Source organism: Centrocercus urophasianus, unplaced genomic scaffold, assembly GCF_019232065.1.
Source record: "Centrocercus urophasianus isolate 14NV4802_14NV808 unplaced genomic scaffold, USGS_Curo_1.0 seq_62, whole genome shotgun sequence".
NCBI classification, from domain to species: domain Eukaryota; kingdom Metazoa; phylum Chordata; class Aves; order Galliformes; family Phasianidae; genus Centrocercus; species Centrocercus urophasianus.
In genome coordinates, this window is record NW_024885222.1 from 446,822 (window position 1) to 465,729 (window position 18,908).

At 54.0% G+C, this 18,908-nt stretch overlaps 1 protein-coding gene across 2 annotated transcripts; it reads left to right on the forward strand.

Moving 5' to 3' along the window:
* The first annotated feature begins 136 nt into the window (after positions 1 to 136).
* DNAJC7 (DnaJ heat shock protein family (Hsp40) member C7) lies at positions 137 to 18,716 on the forward strand. 2 transcript variants are annotated; one of them, XM_042836553.1, is made up of 14 exons: positions 137 to 238; positions 8,063 to 8,151; positions 8,666 to 8,790; positions 8,869 to 8,982; positions 9,340 to 9,414; positions 10,604 to 10,722; positions 11,062 to 11,215; positions 11,454 to 11,618; positions 12,022 to 12,113; positions 12,764 to 12,837; positions 13,189 to 13,335; positions 13,555 to 13,707; positions 14,209 to 14,271; positions 14,752 to 18,716. In XM_042836553.1, exons 1-14 carry the CDS (start codon positions 156 to 158, stop codon positions 14,787 to 14,789), a joined length of 1,491 nt encoding a protein of 496 aa, XP_042692487.1. In that variant the 5' UTR covers positions 137 to 155; the 3' UTR covers positions 14,790 to 18,716. The 2 variants fall into 2 exon arrangements, with proteins under 2 accessions (XP_042692487.1, XP_042692486.1); XM_042836552.1 differs by having other exon boundaries at positions 14,209 to 18,716.
* Positions 18,717 to 18,908: the final 192 nt, after the last annotated feature.

Consider the following 18,908-nt stretch of genomic DNA (forward strand, 5'->3'; position numbering starts at 1 on the left):
AGGTGCCACAGCGCCCTCCGGCGGCGGAACGCGGCACTTCACGGCATCCGACCCCGCCCCGCTCCCGGCAGCCCGCGCCGCCGTCCCGGAAGCTCCGCCCCTTCCGGCGCCCGCGCGCCCCGCCCCGCCCCGCCCCCACCCGGCCCGGCGGTAAGATGGCGGCGGCAGCCGAGTGCGATGTGATCATGGCGGCGCCCGAGGGACCCGGCGAGCCCGAGAGCGAGGAGGAGGCGCGCAGGTAGCGCGGGCGGCGGGGGCCGGGAGCGGGGCGGGAAGAGCAGGGGCTGCGGGGCCTTGGCGGAGCCTCTCCGGGCCCGGCTCGTCCGCTCTCTCCCGTCCTCCGCACCCCGCCGCATTGGGGCGCGCTCCGTTGGCGGCGGGCGCTGCGGCCGGGCCGGCCCCGCGGGGCTGCGGCTCTCGGTGGGCTCCGTCAGCCCCGCCCCCAGCCGTACGTGCGCCGCGTCCGCCGCGCCGCGTTCGCTCCGTGCCCCCCTGCGAGGGAGCGGCGGACGCTGCCGTCCGCGGAGCGGAGCCGGGCGTCCCGGGGTCGGGTGACGCCTCTAGCGCCGCGCCCGGAGCGCCGTTTCCCGTCGCTGAGAAGCGGGGAGGCGGCTTCGGGCCCGGTTCGCGGCGCTCCGTCTGCGCTCCCTGCCCGCCGTGCTTTCCGACACGCGGGGCGGCAGCGCTGTGTGCGGGGAGAGTCGTTCTGAGGCCGTTAAACAGCATCCCCGGGTAACTCCTAAAGTGCTGATCGTCCTTGTTTTGGAGCGCTCTGCTTCAGCCGGCCAAGCGACGGCCGGGCTGCGGGGCTCCCCGGGCTGCGTGCTTTCCTCGGGGCCCGGTGCTGCCGTTGCCGCGCCGCGTTCTGATGCGGTGGGGAACGTCTGACAGCTGCGCTCTGCGGTGTGGGTCGGGATGTTCGTCACCTCCCAGGAGCTGCTGCTGCGGGGAGGCGGCTGCTCCCTACCATTCTTTGGTCGATGAAATCATCAGGAGAAACAAAACTGAAAGTGTCTTCTGAGGAGTGCAATTTTCAGAGTAAGCCTGCGGTGCTTCGTGCTGCAATGTGCCGTCAGGAACGGATGGCTCCAGGAGCGGTGCTGGGACAGAGAGCTTCCTGGTGATGTCCTTGAGGAGCGGAACCAAGAGCTGCTGAGGAGGCACTCGTGTGTGCTGTGTGTGCAGCACTGCCAAACTGTGGAGCTGGGGAAGCCCGCTGATGTGATCCGTTCCCTGGGTCTGATTAGAGATGACAACCAAAATGTTAAAAATACCCAAATGTAAGAGCCATGCTGGCGGCTCTGGCTTTAATTACCCTTCCTTCCTTCCTCCTTCCCGAGTTTTGCTGGGCGCAGGGAGCAGCCCTGGGGTGGGGGTTTGGTCCCTGCCCTGCTCTGAGGGGATCAGCCACGAGGAGCAGAGCCAGGCTCAGTCACCAGGCACTTCCTGACGTGATGAGGCTGGTGCTGCAGCTCGTGGGCATTGCTGTGCAATCCTGGGCTTTTATGGTGCTTTCACAGTGTTCTGTTGCTGGGATTCAAGAAGTGTGTGAGCGGGAGGTGATGTTCTGCGTGCACCAGTGGAGCAGGGCAGGGTCCTGGGGATGGCATCTCTGCTCTGCATCGGCCCTCGGGGCTCGCAGTGGTTGCTTGAGTTCTATCTCTCAAGTGATCTAATGCAAATTAGGGTGATAGTCACCAAATTAGGGAGGATGGCTGGAGGCTTAATTAGGTGCTTAATGTTTGTAAAACATCAGGAACCACGCAAGGGCTGTGCAGGCACTTGGCATTAATTGCACGGGCGTTCTCTGGAATCTGATTTAACGTGGGCTTTATGATGTGACTGGGCCAGATTCTGTTAGAAAGCAGCAAAAATAAATGAAAAGCCTTACTGAACTGCTGCTGTAAGTCAGCCCCGAGCCTCCTGTGTTCTGTACCTCTCTTTAGGAACTGCAGCACAGATAGACAAGGGTGAGCCCCTAAGCAACGAAGCTAAATGTGCAGTTCTGTTCTCTGCGGCTTAATAAAAATAAAAGTGGTAATAGTGGAGCTCAGGATTTCTGAACAGCTGTAAACATGCCAAACTGCTCACTCACCGGTGGCTCAAGGGACAGGAATAGAGCGTGGTCATAGGATAATTATTGACTGTGGCAGCATGAATTGTGAGGGTCCTGACGGATGGGGGTTGATGTAAGTGCATTAATTTTATCTGCTGGGTGGGGGTGCGGGAGCTGCAGCTCCTGCTGGGTGGGGGCTGCGCTGCAGGCAGGGAGAGATCCATCCCCAAAAGTCACTTCCTTCTTCTCCTAAATGGTTTCTGGCCCCTGGGATCCGTCCCTCCCTTGGCCCAGCTGATCCGGGAGCGCGGTGCTGCTGGGCGTCGTTTCTCTGTCGTCCTCCTGGCAGCTCTGTGTTCCATCGCTGTGCTCAGGACTGGATCCTTCTCCCCTTTCTTCAGCGCTGGAGGATGCGGCAGCCCCTTCTGGGAGGTATCTCAAATCATTTGGAAAATATTGTGAAATGATCTGGACGGAGCGCTGCTTTCACGGTGCTTTTGCCGCAGAATTCAGACGTGTTGATGCCTCTGCAGGAAATCGTCATTAACCTCAATAAAACAACGAGAGTGAAATTTTCCACGCAAAGTAAATTGTGCAGAAATCAAAGAGGAGGTTCCAGACCTGGCCTTAATTCGGGTCGTGATGAGTCCGACAGATGTTGCCTGGAGGCTGTCAGGTGTGGGTGATCAGGAAGGCTCTTTCTGCTGCTGTTTTACATGAAATTAGCTGCGTCCCAGTCGGCTGCCCCACTAATTATGAACGTCCTGGGCCGCCTCTCCAGGGAGCGCTGCCAGGCCCTGGGGATGTTGGCTGTAGGGCTGTGGGTAAGGGCTGTTCCAGGATTCCTGCTCTGCTTCTCACTGGGCACTGGAGTTTCCCAGGCTGTGGATCCAGCCTGTTTTGTGAACGTGTAATTATCATCTTAGGGTGATGTGAGGAATGGCAGAAGCTCCTCATGTTGGCGTTTAATCTCCCATGCATTTGCAGAGCATCTGGATACTCTGACGAGATAATTTCTGTGTACAGCTTGGAAAAGGTGTTTGGTGCTTGGAATTGAAGCTTGTTTTGAACTCCAGATCATCTTTTTTAGGGTGACTCACGTTGTCTTACATGCAGGCGGGCTGTTTCCTGCATCCAGGCCTTCATGGAAGCCAATGCTCAGGGTGGTCCTGGGCCTCCTGTGGGCTCTCACAAACACTGAGACTCAGCCCTGCCATCAGCAATGGTGCTGTGGGTATGAAGTGGGTCAATGGTGAGCTCTGCTAGCAAGGTGCATTACGTAACTGTGTAATTAACGTGCAGGGCTCATCTGGCTGTTCACACCGGGTGCTGCAGGGGGCATTGGCTCCTTCCTGTGCTCCTGTTTCCTGTGGCTGAGTTTGTCCTCAGGTATTGGCTGTGCTCTGGGCTGTATGTAGAGGACAGCACGGATTTTTTTGTGCACCCTCTGGACTAAATGTCTGTGATTTTTCTGTTGACCGCTCTCCCAGAAGCCTCGGGTCCCAGGGCAGCCCCTTCAGTTGGTGGGGCTATCCAAGCGGATGTCTGTGTGTGCAGCCTTGAGATTTCCCTGGTTCTAAATCATTCTGCGTGTGAATGTCTTCATTCTCACTGCTGCATTGCAGCTGGGTGCAAACCCACTGCTTGCTCAGCGGGGGGTGCTGATGTGCAGAGCAATGTGTGCATGGAGCGCCGTGCTGCTCTGCTTCCCGTTTGCCCCCACTGCCACAGGCTCAGTGTGAGGATATCTGCTGAGGGCGGTCATGGTGTGTTTTATGTGACTCTGTGTTTTGTACCTGGCGACCTGGCATTGCACCTGTGCTCTTCTTTCATGCCAGATTCAGAGTAGCATAGATGTATCTTCCCTTCACTGGAGCTCCTCGGTTACAAAGTACAACCCAGCCTGGAAGAGGCGTGCGCTCATTGCCTGGCTTCAGTCCTGTGCCCTGAAAGGAGGCAAGGCTGCAGTACGTCCAGTGGGAAACACAGCAGCTAATTTTAAGCTCTAGACATCTGCCCAATGTAAGCTGTATTGAGATCACCCAACTTATTTTATCCAAGCAGCTGAGTAACATCTGACAGCTGAGAATCTCGTCTGGAATCCAACAGGGGAACTGCAGGATGGAGGCACCATGTGCTATTAAGGAAAAGTGCTAGAATTGCTCAGAGAAGCCAGCTGTGCCCTTTGGGCATCCCGAAGGAGATGGGGGCTGATAGGTTTGTGAGGCTCTGGACGCCTCGCAGGCAGAAGCTGGCCTGGTTAAAATTCCCATTCCCTTGGATTTGGTGGTTTCAGACTGCCCTGGTGACCATGAGTACTCATGTTTTCTGGCAGGGATTTCAGAGCATCCTTGAAATCCTGTGTATTTTTTTTGTCAGTGTGTTGCAATGGAGGCAGGAGATGAAGTAGGAGAGGTGTTCCAGAGCTGAGCAGCCGTGATGCTGCCGCCTGCTACGTGCTGTGTGCCTGAGCTGAGAGCACGGCTCTGCAGGCACCGACCTGCGTGCACAGAGCACTGGAGCCAGGCTGTGCCAGCGCTGCCAGACCTGCCAGCTGCTCAGGTCCTGGTGGCTTGGGAAGGTGAGCTGTGCTGGAAGGCAGGTCTGCGTGCTCCTTGCTGCAAGCTGCAGCAGGAGGGGAAGCTGCAACTGGTGTGGGGGCTGCCAGTGCCGGGGAGGAGGCAGGGGCTGTTCTCAGCCATGGGGTTCTGCTGTGGGATGGGGTGGATGTGCCTCACAGCTCTGCTGCCTGCAGAGAGAGCAGGGCTGAGCTGTCAGCAGGGCACGGTGAGCAGGGAGCCTTGGCATGGCAGGAGGGTGCTGCTGCAGCATAGGAGCTGTGGCTGCTGCCTGTACGTGGCAGGTCTTCCGGGAGGACGGGGGAAGGATTAGAGGCTGTGACAAGTGTTGTGAAAGGGGAAAGAGGCGGCGAGCCGGTAGGGAGAGTTACAGCACACAGCCCCTGCTCGTGAGCCCTGGCTGCACGCAATGAAAGATGAGCTTCTTCCCGAGGTCCTGGTGCGACTCTTCCCTGTCTTCTGTGTTGGCTGCACAGAGCCCTGAGGAGGCTCTGCCCACTGGGAACAAAGCGCTCCATTCAGCCTGCATCATATTTTTAGCAAAGCATGATTCTTCTTCAGCTTCAAAAGTAGCAAGTGGGGAATGCAGCCTACATCAGTGCGAGATGCAGAATGATCTCATTCAGGCTGCAGCATCTGTTTGGATTGAAACAATTACCAGTGATATCAGGAGATCTGCATTTCTTGTTGTAGCCAGAGACCGTGGTAAACAAGGACTGTTTGCTCAGTGTGCTTTCTGTGTCAATGGAGCACAACTGGGGAGAGATGCTTCTGTTCTGTGTCTGGGACCCGAGGCCACAAGCCTTGCGTTTCCAGCAGCTGGCTTAGCCTTTGTGCTTTGGGGGAGATTCTGGGTTTCCTTTCGTGATCTTTTTTCCATCATTGGGCTTTAAGCAGTGTGGGCAATAGAAATCCATGTGTATTGCCTCTCTGCCCCGTTGAGGCACTGTGAGCTGCTGGTGTATGGATCTGTGTTATGCTAAAGGCTTATAAGGGAAACAGACCAAGAAAAGAGTAGAAATGAGTAATTCTTGTTCACACCTTTGCTCTCACAGTTCTGTGCTTTGTGGAGGTTGCTTTGCCACGCATCTGCTTTCCTCCTTCCGTTCCCCAACTCTTCCCAGTAGTGTTGGCCAACGGAGCTCCAGCAGCCAGACCTATTGCTGTGTCTGATGGCAGTGTGACGATGGCAGGTGATGCTGCTGAGGGACGCGGGTGGGCTGTGTGCTGCTGGAGCAGCTCAGGGTCAGTTCTCCATTCGTGCCATTCATCCCTTTTACAGGCCTTACAACAGAGAGCTTCTGAGTGAAGCTTAAACGAGATCTGTGATTTTCTTCTCCATTTGGTATTACAGAAATTAGAATGAAGTTCTGTTTAAGCTGCTTGCTGCCAAGGTAGTGCGGAACTGCTGGCTGTTCTCCTGCACTGCTTATGAACGTGTGATCTGTAACAGAAAGCGCCGCTCTGGGGCCCGTTTGTAGTCCTACAAAGTCTGGATCCCACCACCAGCAGCACAAATCCACCCAGCACAGAACTGCTGCCAGCCCTCACGGCAGAGGAGCCCAGAGCTGTGCTGGCAGCAGCACTGAGCGCATGGCAGCTCCTGGGAGAGCAGGGCTGCTGAGTAAAGCGCCTTCCTGCCGCAGCCGTGGAGCAGCGCCGGCTCCCACCTCGGCCGTTCGTGGAGCGCGGGCTGAGCGTTGGGTGCTGCTGAGCCCCCGCTGCTCCTCCACCTCCTGCTGCACGTCGACGTGCTGATGCACAGAGTTCCACTTCCATGGCTTGACTTCTGCAGAGTTGCAGCAGGGCTGCGCCTGCTCCACTGGCTGCAGCTGGCAGCGAAACTTCAAGTCTGTGCCGCGCTGCCATTTCCCGCTGTGGCCCCGCAGGCCCTGGGGCAGCAGCCCCCTGTGTCTATTGTCCCGCCAGCTGGCACAACTGTGGCTCTTCTGTGCAAACAACTCTTTGCATGAGGCGGTTGTGTGGGAATGGCCAATGGCAGCCCGGAACGAGGTTACAAACATGTTAACTGGTTTCAACACATTTCCCTTTGTTCTCTCCCTGGTGGGCTGGCGGAGCTGCCCAGGCCCTGGTGTGGGTCTGTCCCTGGGAGGGGTGCAGGGTATTGGTAACCTTGTGCAGAGCAAAAGCTGCTCAGCCTTGGGATCCATTGATGCTCCAGCGTTGTTCTGAATTTGTGTGGGGAAGCTGTGCATAAAAAGCATGCGACTCTTCACTCCGTCTCACATTGCTCTGCTCTGGTTGGGTTGTGTTTGCTGGAATTCCTGTCAGTAGCTTTGCTGCAGTAGGTGATGTGAAGGCGCCTTCGCTTCTGGGCCTTTCTCGCAAGAAAATGCGGAAGCCTGGCCTTCCAGCCCAGCCTGGAAGCAGCCTGTGTCTGCGCCTGCAAGTGGAGCTGTGCCCTGCCAGGCCAGGCTCTCGCACAGCTATTTCAGCCTCCTTGGCTTCTGCTCATTTGCTTCAGCAAAGGCTTCATTCGGAGCGGCTGGCAGTCAGTGAGGAGCAAGCTGCTCAGTGATGGTCAACTTCAGCTGCACTTCCCATGATGTATTTGTGTGCAGGTGCTTTGGGCAGTGGGCAGGCAGTATCTGCCGGCTCAGAAGTGTGATGCAGGTATTAATGCTGTGCCTTGGTGAGGGCAGTGCTGCTTTGGAGTTGGCTGAGGAGAAGCAAGTGAGTGATATCACTGAACTCATCAAAACTGAGTTAAACTTCACAGCACTGCGGTGTGAGTTCCGTCTTGGGCTGCTTATATAAAATGGTGAAGGTAGACAAGAGGAGGTGGGGAAGGGTTTAATTTCCATTACAGGAAACTTTGCTTTCAAGAGTTTAAAGGATGCAGCTTTAAACCATATGTTGTATGTTTTTAATGTCCTAAATTGTCTCTGCAAATGCTCGCTCTTGAGTGCGAGGACTATTTCTGGACCTGTTGCCAAGGCAGTGCCACGCAAAGCCTCAAGGAGAAGCACCCGTCTTCCTCCCTGATTCAGTTCTTTGAGCACAGAACTTGTTCTTGGCCCCGTTTCTCAGATATGTGGGACTGCTTCTGAAAGTCAGCGCTCAGTTTCTTGACTTCTTTGGCTGCTGAGGCTGTGCAGCACTCGTGGAGCGGGCTGTCGGGCGGCCGTGTGCAGCTGAGCTGCTCAGCTCCAGAGACGGCTGCGCTGAGACAGAGCGCTGCTCACGGTGAGTTCGCTCTGTGCTCCTTGCTGTTCAGCCATGGTGGCCGTTTCCACGTTTTTGGCCCTCGTCAGGTGCTGAGCTGAGAGCCAGAGCAGCGCTGAGCTCCTTCCTGGAGCCGAGCAGTCAGCCCTGCAGGTGCCTGTAACGCCGCCGGTCGCTCGGGGGTCACAAACCTGATTGTGGTCAGAATGTGTGCTGATGCTCCTCGTTTCTCTTCCTTCAGAGAAGCAGAGTCCTTCAAGGAGCAAGGGAACGCTTACTACGCCAAGAAGGATTACAACGAAGCGTACAACTATTACACAAAAGCCATAGGTGAGAGCGGTGGCGGTGATGATGGGCTCTGCTGAGCGCGATGACTAAAAATCAAAGCCAGTTACTGATTTTAAGATATACCAGCAGGGTTTCTAACAGCACAGACTGGATGAAAACTTTGTTGGTTTAATTACTTTGCAGAATTTCCCTGGGTTGATTATGCAAGTCAGTGCTAACGTGGGTGATTTGCTGCAGTCTTTTATTTCCCTTCTATCCGAGATATTTTTAGCAAGAAACCAATCCAGTTTTCCATCTAGTGCAGGGTCAGCAGTGCTGTCAGGCTCAGTGCTGCAGACCTCTGTTCTGTGTGACTTAAAGCCTGTGTGTAGTGTGAGAAGCAATGGTTTCGTGGCTTCTATTCTGAACCATCATGCATCTTTGTAAGCCGTTTGGTGCCGTTATAAATTGGAAGGAATGTGATTCTTTGGAACCCACAATGTCTTTCAAGTACGTTCTACAAGTTGTCCAGCTGCTTACATTACACTGACAGCAAGTGCTCTCCCATTTCCTCCAGACACCTGTCCTAACAATGCCAGTTATTATGGTAACAGAGCTGCCACCCTCATGATGCTGGGGAGATTCCGAGAAGCACTGGGAGATGCTCAGCAGTCTGTCAGATTGGACGACAGCTTCGTAAGGGTATGTGGAGGTGATCTTATTTCTTGTATGTCTGAATACTCGCCTGCTCCTGCAGCTCCCTTCTAATGCTCTCCCCAGGGCCACCTGCGGGAAGGGAAGTGCCACCTCTCCCTGGGCAACGCCATGGCTGCCAGCCGCTGCTTCCAGCGCGTTTTAGAACTGGATCACAAGAACACTCAGGCACAGCAAGAGGTGAGAAAGGGAGGCGCTGCCGAAAGGAAGGGATTGAGCTGGGTAGTGATGCCTGCGTGCCTTGGTACGACGAGAAGCAGTGAGGTGGTGCTGAGATCTCCTTCTCTGCTTCTCAGTGGACCAGTTAGTGGCACAGTTATTTGTGTGTGGTTGTCGTGGCAGGAAAGCATGGAGGCTAAGCTGGTCTTTCACCAGCACTTCAGGGGAGAGTGATGGTAATCTTGGGCTACCAGTGAGGTCACTTAACTTCAAACTGATTTTAATGCTGGCAGAAATATTGACCTAACCTGTTCTGTGGTCTGCGACAGTTTTTGCTTATGACTGTAAGAAACACTTACTGTGTGCTCCTGTCTTTAGCTGAAGAATGCCAGTACAGTGCTGGAGTATGAAAAAATAGCAGAAGTGGATTTTGAGAAGCGAGATTTCAGGAAGGTAAGATGAACTTGATGGCTTCCTGCAGCATCCTGAGCAGACTGTCTTACCTGGCCAGGTCAGTTAGATGCACATCTCATCCCCCTGCCTCCTCCTAGCTGGGCTCTCCCTGTCAGTGTCACAGTGAGTCAGTGAAGGAGTAATGCAGATCCACACTGGGCATTCTCTGGTACAGTCTCCTCACATTTCTTGCTGTGGACAGCAATGGGTGCAGCCATTACTGACCCCGTACAACAAGAAGCGACAGCGTGAAATCTGAAAGGCACTTAACACTTCTCATGAAACTGTGTCATAGATGCCTGTAAGGGCTGTAGAAAGGAGGCTGTTTGATGTGTTAGGCTCTTAAGCTAAGCTCAGTGTTTTGCAAACAGAAACTCCAGCTTTGCACCACCTTGTTACGAGGAGCAGATGGGGTGTGGGGTCGGTCTGGATTGCATGTGGTGGAATCACCCTGCCTGTGCTGCCTGTTCTGGGCTTTTGCATCTGTCCCCTCACTTCACTGGGAAGACCTGCATGAAATGTGATCTTTGTTTCTGGAGAGCTGTTCTTGCTCCTTTCTCACCCTTTGCCTTTGGCTTCTCAGTCTGAAGCACAGTGCTTCCCACAGCAGCCCATCGTGATGTCACAGGCCGGGAAAGCAGATGAAACTTGGTGGAACAATCGCCCTGTTCTCCTGCAGATGTCCCTGCCATGGAGGCAGAGATGGAAAAAGACCCATTAGATCACCCTGCCCACTGCAGTCAGGCAGTCTAAGATCAGTCCCTGCTCTGTACTTTTTTTGTGTTCTGTCCAGTCCAAACTGTCCCAGTCTGTTGCATTTCTGTCCCTCCCACACTCCTTTGTAACACAGGAAACAGGGGCAGAATTGTCTTCCTTGGCCTTTTCTTTGGGGCCTGCAATTTCAGTGGAGTTAAAGGGTTTGAACTACAGGTGTTCCTTGAGTTTTCTGCCCAGTGCTCTGTCATGGTGACAAAGCAGGGCCCACGTACCCCATGAAGCCCTTCTTAGAACAAAGCAAAGCAAAGAAAAACAACACCACCAAAAACTGCTCTGAATGAAACGTGGATCCAGCAGAAAAGAGGAACCTGCACACTTCCCTTCCTGCTCAAAGGCAAACAGGGCATCTCACGTGTGGTAATGATGCAGTTTTTCAAACTAAACCTTTGGATGTTTGCTTTTCTCACATCAGGTTGTGTTTTGCATGGATCGTGCTCTGGAGTTTGCTCCTGCTTGTCACAGATTCAAAATCCTCAAGGCTGAATGTTTAGCACTGCTGGGTCGTTACCCAGAAGCACAGTCTGTAGCAAGGTAGGCATCTTTAAGGTCTTGAAATCGTGAACCAGCTTGTGGTGTGTGCTGCATGCTGTCTGTTCCCAGAGCCTAAAACAATGGGAGATGTAAAAAATCCTCAGTGCGAATGATGACAAAGAAGCTGACGTGAATTCATCCTTCTTCCAATTCATCACACTGGGAAACTCTTGTTAAGCTTATTTAATATCCAGCAGTCTTGCTTGAGCATCTTCGTGCACTGTTTTATATCCCTACCACAGATCTGATGAATCACCTCAGTATCTCAGCAGGAGAAGAGTGCTTCTGCTGATGACAGGCAGAGTGCTGTAGGTGACTTACGGTCTGTGTCTGTCGCAGTGACATCTTACGGATGGACTCGACGAACGCAGATGCTCTGTACGTCCGCGGCCTCTGCCTTTATTATGAGGACTGCATTGAGAAGGCAGTGCAGTTCTTCGTCCAGGCACTCAGAATGGCTCCTGACCACGAGAAAGCGTGTTTAGCCTGCCGTGTAAGTTGTGGGCGCTGGGGCTGGGACCACGAAACTGCCAGGGCTTGCTGCTTTAAACAGGCTCTTCTGCTGGAGCAGTCCTTTCTCTGCCCCGTGAGCCTGTGACTGCTGTGTCCTGTAAGGGTGTCAGGAAGCAGATTGGAATGGCTATAGCTGGGGAGTCCTGGCCAGGGAGATGAGGCGTTGTTTCCTCTGAACGCTCAGCTGCTGTCCTTACCCACGGTGCGTTGTCTTTCAGAATGCCAAAGCACTTAAAGCGAAGAAGGAAGATGGGAATAAAGCATTTAAAGAAGGAAACTACAAACTAGCTTATGAACTGTACACAGAAGCACTAGGAATAGATCCTAATAACATAAAAACAAATGCCAAACTCTACTGCAACCGGGGGACGGTTAATTCCAAGGTAAGAAGTGGTCATCGTGCAGCTGACCTTTAATGTAGGTCTTGTTCCTCAGCACGTAGTTGACAAGCAGCAGGTTGCTTGTTCTAGAAGCATGCACTTCTCCTGGGGCAGCTGCAGCCATCCAGAGCTGTCAGCAAGTTCTTGGGCTTGCACAATAATTGGATCTGCTCCAAGCAGCTGAAGAAATCGACTCCTAAAGAAACAAAACTCAAATGCTTGGGCTGCCTGGAGTGGGAGGGGGAGAAGGAATGCAGTGTGGCCTTATCTTAATCAGTGTGAAGGCATCCCTGTTTGTTTCCTTCCTTGTAACGAGGATATCGTGCTTTCATTTGCTTGAAATCCTAACGCTGTTTAGCAGTTCTGCTTTTCTCTGATTGGGATTCACTTCTGTCTGACCTTGTAGCTTAGGAAACTCGAAGAAGCGATAGATGACTGCACGAACGCAGTAAAGCTGGACGAGACGTATGTTAAGGCGTACTTGAGGAGAGCACAGTGGTAAGTAGGTGTTTGTCTTGGACTGCTGGGCAGGTTTGGAGATGGGAACCTCCTCCCCACAGCAATAGGTGACAGGGCAACAAATCTGAAGCTTACATGAATAAAAGGCGATGCCTTCAGAGGTCCATACAAACCTCTTCTGTGTGGTGCTGGGGAGTTGGGAAAGCATGTGGTCTGTCCTGCCTGCACGTGTCCGGGCTGCCTGTCTGTTGTGTTTAGGCAGGGTTTGTTATGGGGACTGCTGAATCACAGCAAGTTGTCAGTGTGTGAGTGGGGCTGAAAGGCCAGCAGGCAGGAGCGTCCTCTCTGAGGCACCCAAGTTGTCACTTCTGACCAGGGCTGTCAGCGTGCAGCTCTGCACCAGCTTCCTCAAAATGTTGTGGCTGCCATTAATTCCTGCTGTTGGATCAATAATTATAAGGCCTTTAAAGTAGAATGTGTGTCAGCAAGCGAGATGGCAGCCTCAGTTTGGAGCCCAGAGTTCCTGTGCCAGGTTTCCCATGGCCTCCAGCAGCTGTTACCCTTTGCAGGTTCTTTCTGCAGCCCAATGCGTCTGTTTCCCTTAATTCCTATCTACCCAGAAAACTTGTGACTGAGCCCCTTCTTTATGCTTTCTGTGAAGTACAGCTTGGCAATCATTGTTCCCACAGTTACATGGACACAGAGCAATACGAAGATGCTGTAAGAGACTATGAAAAAGTTTATCAGACAGAAAAAACAAAAGGTAAACGTGTCTGTGTTCTGTGCATGTTTCCTCTGAGTAAGGCAGGTGGTTTGTTGCTGAATGTGGTCCTCATCCTTCGTAGTAGCCTGAAATGAAACGGAGCAGCTCTAGTTGTTGTGGTTCACTGTCTGGCAAATACTGGTTCAGTAGCATTGAGATTTCACCTGCATTTGGGAACAGCCTTCGGTGCAGGGTTCAGCTTCAGTTTGCTGCCTGAGCAGAAATGCAAGTGGTTGGTGCTTGTGGCACCCAAATCCTGCAGCTCAGGCCACCCCAGGTCTTGGTCTGTCGGTCTCTGCGGAAGCAGGGCGCTGTGTGACGCACTAAGGCTGCTTTCCTTGGGCTTTGCAGAACACAAACAGCTTCTAAAGAATGCACAGATGGAACTGAAAAAAAGCAAGCGGAAAGACTACTACAAAATCCTTGGGGTCGACAAGAACGCCTCTGAAGATGAGATCAAGAAGGCCTACAGGAAAAGAGCACTGATGCATCATCCAGGTATCCAGGTGTTTTCAGAGCATGCCTTGCTGCTCCGATTCTCCTGCACAGCCACCCGCAACCATCACTGGGAGCTGGGAATAAAGGGGAGGAGGAATGCATGGGCAGATGTGACCCCCGGATGTCTAAAATGCCTCCTGTGGTAGCTGGGGCTGCCTGCAGCTTCCCTTTCACAATAGAAACATAAAGTTTCTTTCCTGCTTGGTTTCATGTTGTTAGACCGCCACAGTGGGGCGAGTGCAGAAGTACAGAAGGAAGAGGAGAAGAAGTTCAAGGAGGTTGGTGAAGCCTTTACCATCTTGTCAGACCCCAAGAAGAAGGCTCGCTATGACAGTGGGCAGGATCTAGAAGAAGATGGGTTGAACATGGGAGGTAGGTAGTTTTTGTGGTATCCTCCCTTTTGTAACAACCCCATAAATTGGCTTTGTTTGGTCCGTGGGAGTGTTTGAATGGCAGTTGCTGTCGAGAGCTGCAGGTAATCAGGGTTGTGTGGTGGACATTGTGCTTGACTGAGCTGTTGGACAGTAGGTGCCATCTGCAGAAGCTTCTGTCTTTCACAGGGTGTATAAATCCATCACGCAAATTCTGTGGGTCCCAAAATGTGGCTGATCCAAAATCCTTAGCTTGCTTCTGTGAGTTAAGGCCTGAGAGATGTTGCTTTTACCTGTTCTGTGCCACTGATGTGTCCCGTGCTGTGGTGCAGCACAGTGCCACGGTGTGCTGTGCTGCTCCCTTACAGTGGGCAAAGCAGGCTGCTTGTCCATGGCTTTCTGTGAAACACGGTGTGGGCTCTCAGTTCAGAGCCAGTTTCTAAACTGAAAACTGCAACTCTCTGTTCCTCTTCATCTTACAGCTTCCTTTTCTTCCCTACAGACTTCGATGCAAATAATATATTTAAGGCCTTCTTTGGAGGGCCGGGAGGCTTCAGTTTTGAAGGTAGGTGGAGGCGCCCTGCTGCTGGTGTTGGAGCTGGTAAGTGCTCAGATTGCTTCACCCGGCAGCAGAGGCTCCCCAGCTTCGCTGTGCCGACGGAGAAGAGCGTGCTGCTGAGCTCCCTTCAGTCCTCAGCTGCGGTTGGGCTTCGTGCAGCGCTGCACAGCTCTCAGCACTTTCCCAGTGCATTAGGCCATGTGAGGAGCTGTGCGTTGTTAGGTTTTGTTGTGTGTTTGGGGCAGTCCTGCATGGTTCTTGCACCATTGGCTTTCGTCCTTGTCAGCTCGCCTGCAGAGCCTCCCTCGCCCGTGTTGTCAGCGGTCCTCTCTTACCTCTTGGGATTCAGCTGCTGGAGATGCGTGGGACGGATCTCCCCTACCTGCCCAGATGGCTTTGTTCAGTTACTGGCCTGGCATCGGGCCGTTGCAGCCTGCTGTTCGACCGCCCTGTCTTTGAACTAACATCTTTCGTTTTCTTTTTCAGCTTCTGGGCCTGGGAATTTCTTTTTCCAGTTTGGCTAAAACACACACACCTGCTCTGCTGCTTTTAGCCTTCAATACGGACATACTTAGACTCCTTCCTCCATCATGTCTCATTGTACTTAGAGCAGTTTCATTTCTCTCGGTTGGAGACCTCAGTTTGTGTGCGTTTGTGTGTGAAGAGGAAACCAGCTCGGGGAAGGGAAGGCTTGTGGATTTTGTTTTACTGTTAACTTTATTAAAAAAGAAAATAATAAAGCTTTGAATCTGTTGGTCCCTCCATGCTGGCCCGTGCTTTCAGGCTGCTCCTCGGCACAGAGGATTTCCCGGAGTCCTCGTGGAATTCTGCCGTGTTCTGTTCTGGCTGCACAGCACAGCATGGCAGCATCTCAGCTCTGTAGGAGCTGCTCCGTTCTCTCACCTCTCTGAAAACGTTGCCAGCGTTCCCTCAGACCTCACGCGATGGCATCTCGCCGGCCAGCTCTCCTGGGCTCCTTTCTGTGCCGTGGTTCTCCCAGAACGGTCGCTTGGACTCGGTCAGTAACGCGTGAGCTGAGCGGTTGTGCGTCAGAGAGAAACGGATTTAAAAGAGCAGCTGCTGTGGGAGCGCCTGTGGTGCAGCTGAGGCTGAGGGCTTTGCGTCCTGCGCCAGGATTTTCCTCTTGAAGACGATGTGGGATTTGCTCTGGGCTTGAATTTTTTCACCGTGTGTTTTTTCCTTTCAATTAATCCACTTGAACTCTTCATAGCCGCGCTGTGAACTCGGTTCTGTTGGGTTTGAAATCGTCACGTTAGACTTTGTGTTGCTGATCCGTAGTGTGGATGAACTCCTCTTAGCCTTGAAGAAACGCGAAGTGATGTTCAGGTCGTTGCTGAAGTGGTTCCTGTGCAGCAGTGCGATCTCATCGCCGTCACAAGGACTCTCCCTTATGACAAAGCAGAGGAGTGGCTCTCAAATAGTAACGTCAATAGTCCAAAGGAGCAAGAAAATGCAAAGTCCCCCCCTGGGCTGGCAGCCTGCCCCTTGCTTCTCTTGCACGGCGTGTGCAGAGCTCTCGGCTGGGTGCTGCAGCGCAGAGCTGACAGCCTGGAGCTGGACGTGGTTTTGTTGGCGTGGCGCTGCTCTGTCGCTCAGCACAGCCGCCGTGGGCTCTGCTGGGGAAGGGCTCAGCTTCCACAGCTCTTCCCGCTTCCCTGGAAAGCAGAGGATCTCTGCCACAGGTGCTCTGTTGAGCCCTCGGGTGCCGCTGGGCGCCTCGGGCTGCAGGCGGTGCTGCGCTTTGCAGGGGCTGAGCGGGGCTGCGTGCGCTGAGAGCTGAGGCTGAGCAGCGCAGAGCTGAGGTTGGTGTGGGTGGGAAAGCAAAGTTCCTGCCTGCGAGCTCTTTTCCTGAGGAGGAACCTGACCCTGTTGTATCATCTCTGCCTCGGCTTCTACTGCAGGAGCAAAAATTACAATCAATGAATTGCACAGAATGATTCCTTCAGATGCTGACATCTTTGTCTTCCTTCCCGCTGAGGCTGCGCGTGCCCTGGGCTGCTGGCCTGGACTTCAGCAGTTGGTGCTGCTGAGTACGTTGGGTTTGGTCGGAACTTCTGACAATCTGCTCTCACAGAGGGAAGATTTAAGGGCTTCAATTTGAGTGCTGCAAAATAAAGGCAGCGTTTTACAATCGCTCTGGAGGCAGCTTTTGAAGTGAGCCAACGTGAAGTAATATTCCTAAAAACAGACGTTTGCTGAGCGTCCTTCGTGTCGGTGCAGGGTGACGGATTGACCCGGGTTGCACTGAGAGCAAAATGAGATCCTGCAGTTTTCAGATGAATAGCAGGGACCCCAAACTCTGCCTGTGCTCACTGAGACCTCCCAGCTCCCGCAGCTCTGCGCAGTCACAGCTTGCAGGACTGATTTCAGCGTGGCGTTGCAGCTTTGCGGTGCGTTGTCCTGTGTGTCAGCAATTGCTGCACAGCTCGGCCTTCTGTCAGCACGCAGGGATGCGCGCTGCGTTCAGCACTGCGCTGGTTGCGATGGCTGTTGGTGTTTCTGCCTCCCTGCTGTGCCCTCCTCTCCCAGCTGGGTTTGAGGCCGTTCCTCAGAGGGCAGCAATGGAGCGGCTTCGTCTCTGGGCGAGGGAATGTGCGCAGATGTTTATGAAGCTGCAGGTGAATGCATGATTTAAAATAGTTAAATATTACTGTGGTGAGTGCCAACGCGTCTCTGAGGAGTGCTGCTGTGTGGATGGAGCTGAAGAAGGGCTCTGCCCCTCCTGCAGCCCCCCGGGTTCGCCGTCGCCCCGTGTCGCAGTGCTGCAGGTGTGGGCGCCGCGGGGCGACCTCCAGATCTCTGCGTTGGTGTTTGGGAGATGCTTGCATGTGCGCACAGCTGACCTCCAGGCCCTCGGGTCTGCTGTGTTTATTTATTTCTTTTCCCTGTGTGATTTGCTTTCCGTATCTGACGCAGTTTCAGCTCCAGCTTCTGCACGGAGCGCTGCGCGTCCCTTCGGGGTGCGGCCCTGGGCCTGAAGTTGGCTTTGGAAACCGTCCCGCTGCTTCTGGCTGCCCCTTTTGACAGGCTTTTCCAATTGTCTGCTATCCATGCTACCTAGGGAAGCACATGGCTTTGTTTGTGTACTTGGAAGTGTTGCTGTAAAGCTGGATCTCGTGTGCTGATGGCTTCTGACTGTTCTGTAAATACTTGCGTTAGTGCAGACTGGGTGAGTGGCGACAGTTTGGGGACAGCAGTGTGAAATAGCTGTGCAATATTGTGAGTCCCCCGGAGCTTTCTGTATCCGGGATGCAGAGCAGCAGCGGCCCGCTCTGCTCATTCCCAGCAGGAGAGCCCTGGCCTCGCGATGGGGGCTGTGCTCTGCGGCGCTCTGAAAGCTCTGGAATGGCCAAAAGTCTGTGCAGGGCTTTGCCGGTCCTTCCAGTTCACTTCCTCGGTTTAGTAGCTGAGATGTTCACTTGTCTTCAAGTGGATGGGCTTTAAACGCGTGCCTTGTACCCTCCCCCCCCGTAGGGAAAAGGACGGCTGTGCGCGGCCCCCGTTGAGTTCCTCCCGTAGTGCTGAGGTCTGTGTGTTCCGTGGCAGCAGAGCTGCGCCCAGCCGTGCGAGGGGCGTCCCGCTCCCGGAGCTGAGACCCGGGGCTTTCCCCAGGGAAGCCGCTTCCCGGGAGCGGTGCCGTGTCGGCTCCGAAGCGATGCGCTCCGCTGCGGCCGGGGAGGGGATGGGGATGTGGGATCGCCGGAGCAGCGCTGGGCAGTTTGTGCCTGTGCTGGGCTGAGCTGATGGAGGAGCTCTGCGGGAGCTGTGAGGGCGCTGAGAGGCGCGGAGTGCGAAGCTGCGTTAGGGAGAGCGGCAGCGCTGGGCTGTGGGGGCCGTGCGCGCTGCCTCTGCCCGGGTTTGTGATCCGGCTGCAGCTCTGGCACAGCCAACCTTTCTGCGTTGCTCTGCCTCGCTCCCCGCTTTCACGTACAAATTCCTGCTTCAAAGGAGAAAACCAGGGGAGGCGGCGCTGGGGGTGCAGCAGCCCGAGCAGCTTCACGGCATGCAGACGTGCTTTGTTGTGAAGCGGTTCGGAGCAGCCGAGACAGAAGCAGAGACTGGTGGGAAGCCGACTTGGAGAGGGCCGCCCTATTTATCCAAATCCCAACTCTGAATGTTTACCTCGGTGTAAAACCTTTCCTGGGGGAGGAAAGGAGTCCTGCATGGAGCACCCGAACCCCGAGCGCTTTGCCAAACGCCTCTCCAGGGCGGCTTCACAGCGGGGCCAGCGCTGTCCCTCTCCGGACCTTTACCTTTCTAGGATGTGAATGGTAACAATGTGAATATTTGTTGTTTACTTCATTAGGCATAATTCATAATGCTGTGTTTATATGGAGAATATCACAGACTGAAGCAAAAACCGTATGCAATTGGTTTACTTTATTATAAACTGTATATGATGTACAAACTAATAAAAAGGTCGATGAGGACGGCGTTGCTGTTGTTCTTAGCGCGGCTCTGCAGGCAGGGGGAGCAGAGCAGCTCTGTGTGCTGCCAGGAGCTGCTGGCTGCGTGCTGTGAGGTGGGATGGGAGACTGGGGCTCGCAGCGCTCCTGGTGCAGCTGCCTGCACTCAGCCGTGGGAGGGGAGGAGCAGATGGAACTCGGGGTGCAGACGTGGAT

Excerpts from the sequence above, each read along its gene's own strand:
- DNAJC7 (XM_042836552.1), top strand. The coding sequence starts at position 156 with ATGGCGGCGGCAGCCGAGTGCGATGTGATCATGGCGGCGCCCGAGGGA. Across the intron at positions 11,619-12,021 it reads GGGGGACGGTTAATTCCAAG|CTTAGGAAACTCGAAGAAGC; the intron begins GTAAGAAGTGGT and ends CTGACCTTGTAG. Across the intron at positions 12,114-12,763 it reads TACTTGAGGAGAGCACAGTG|TTACATGGACACAGAGCAAT; the intron begins GTAAGTAGGTGT and ends TTGTTCCCACAG.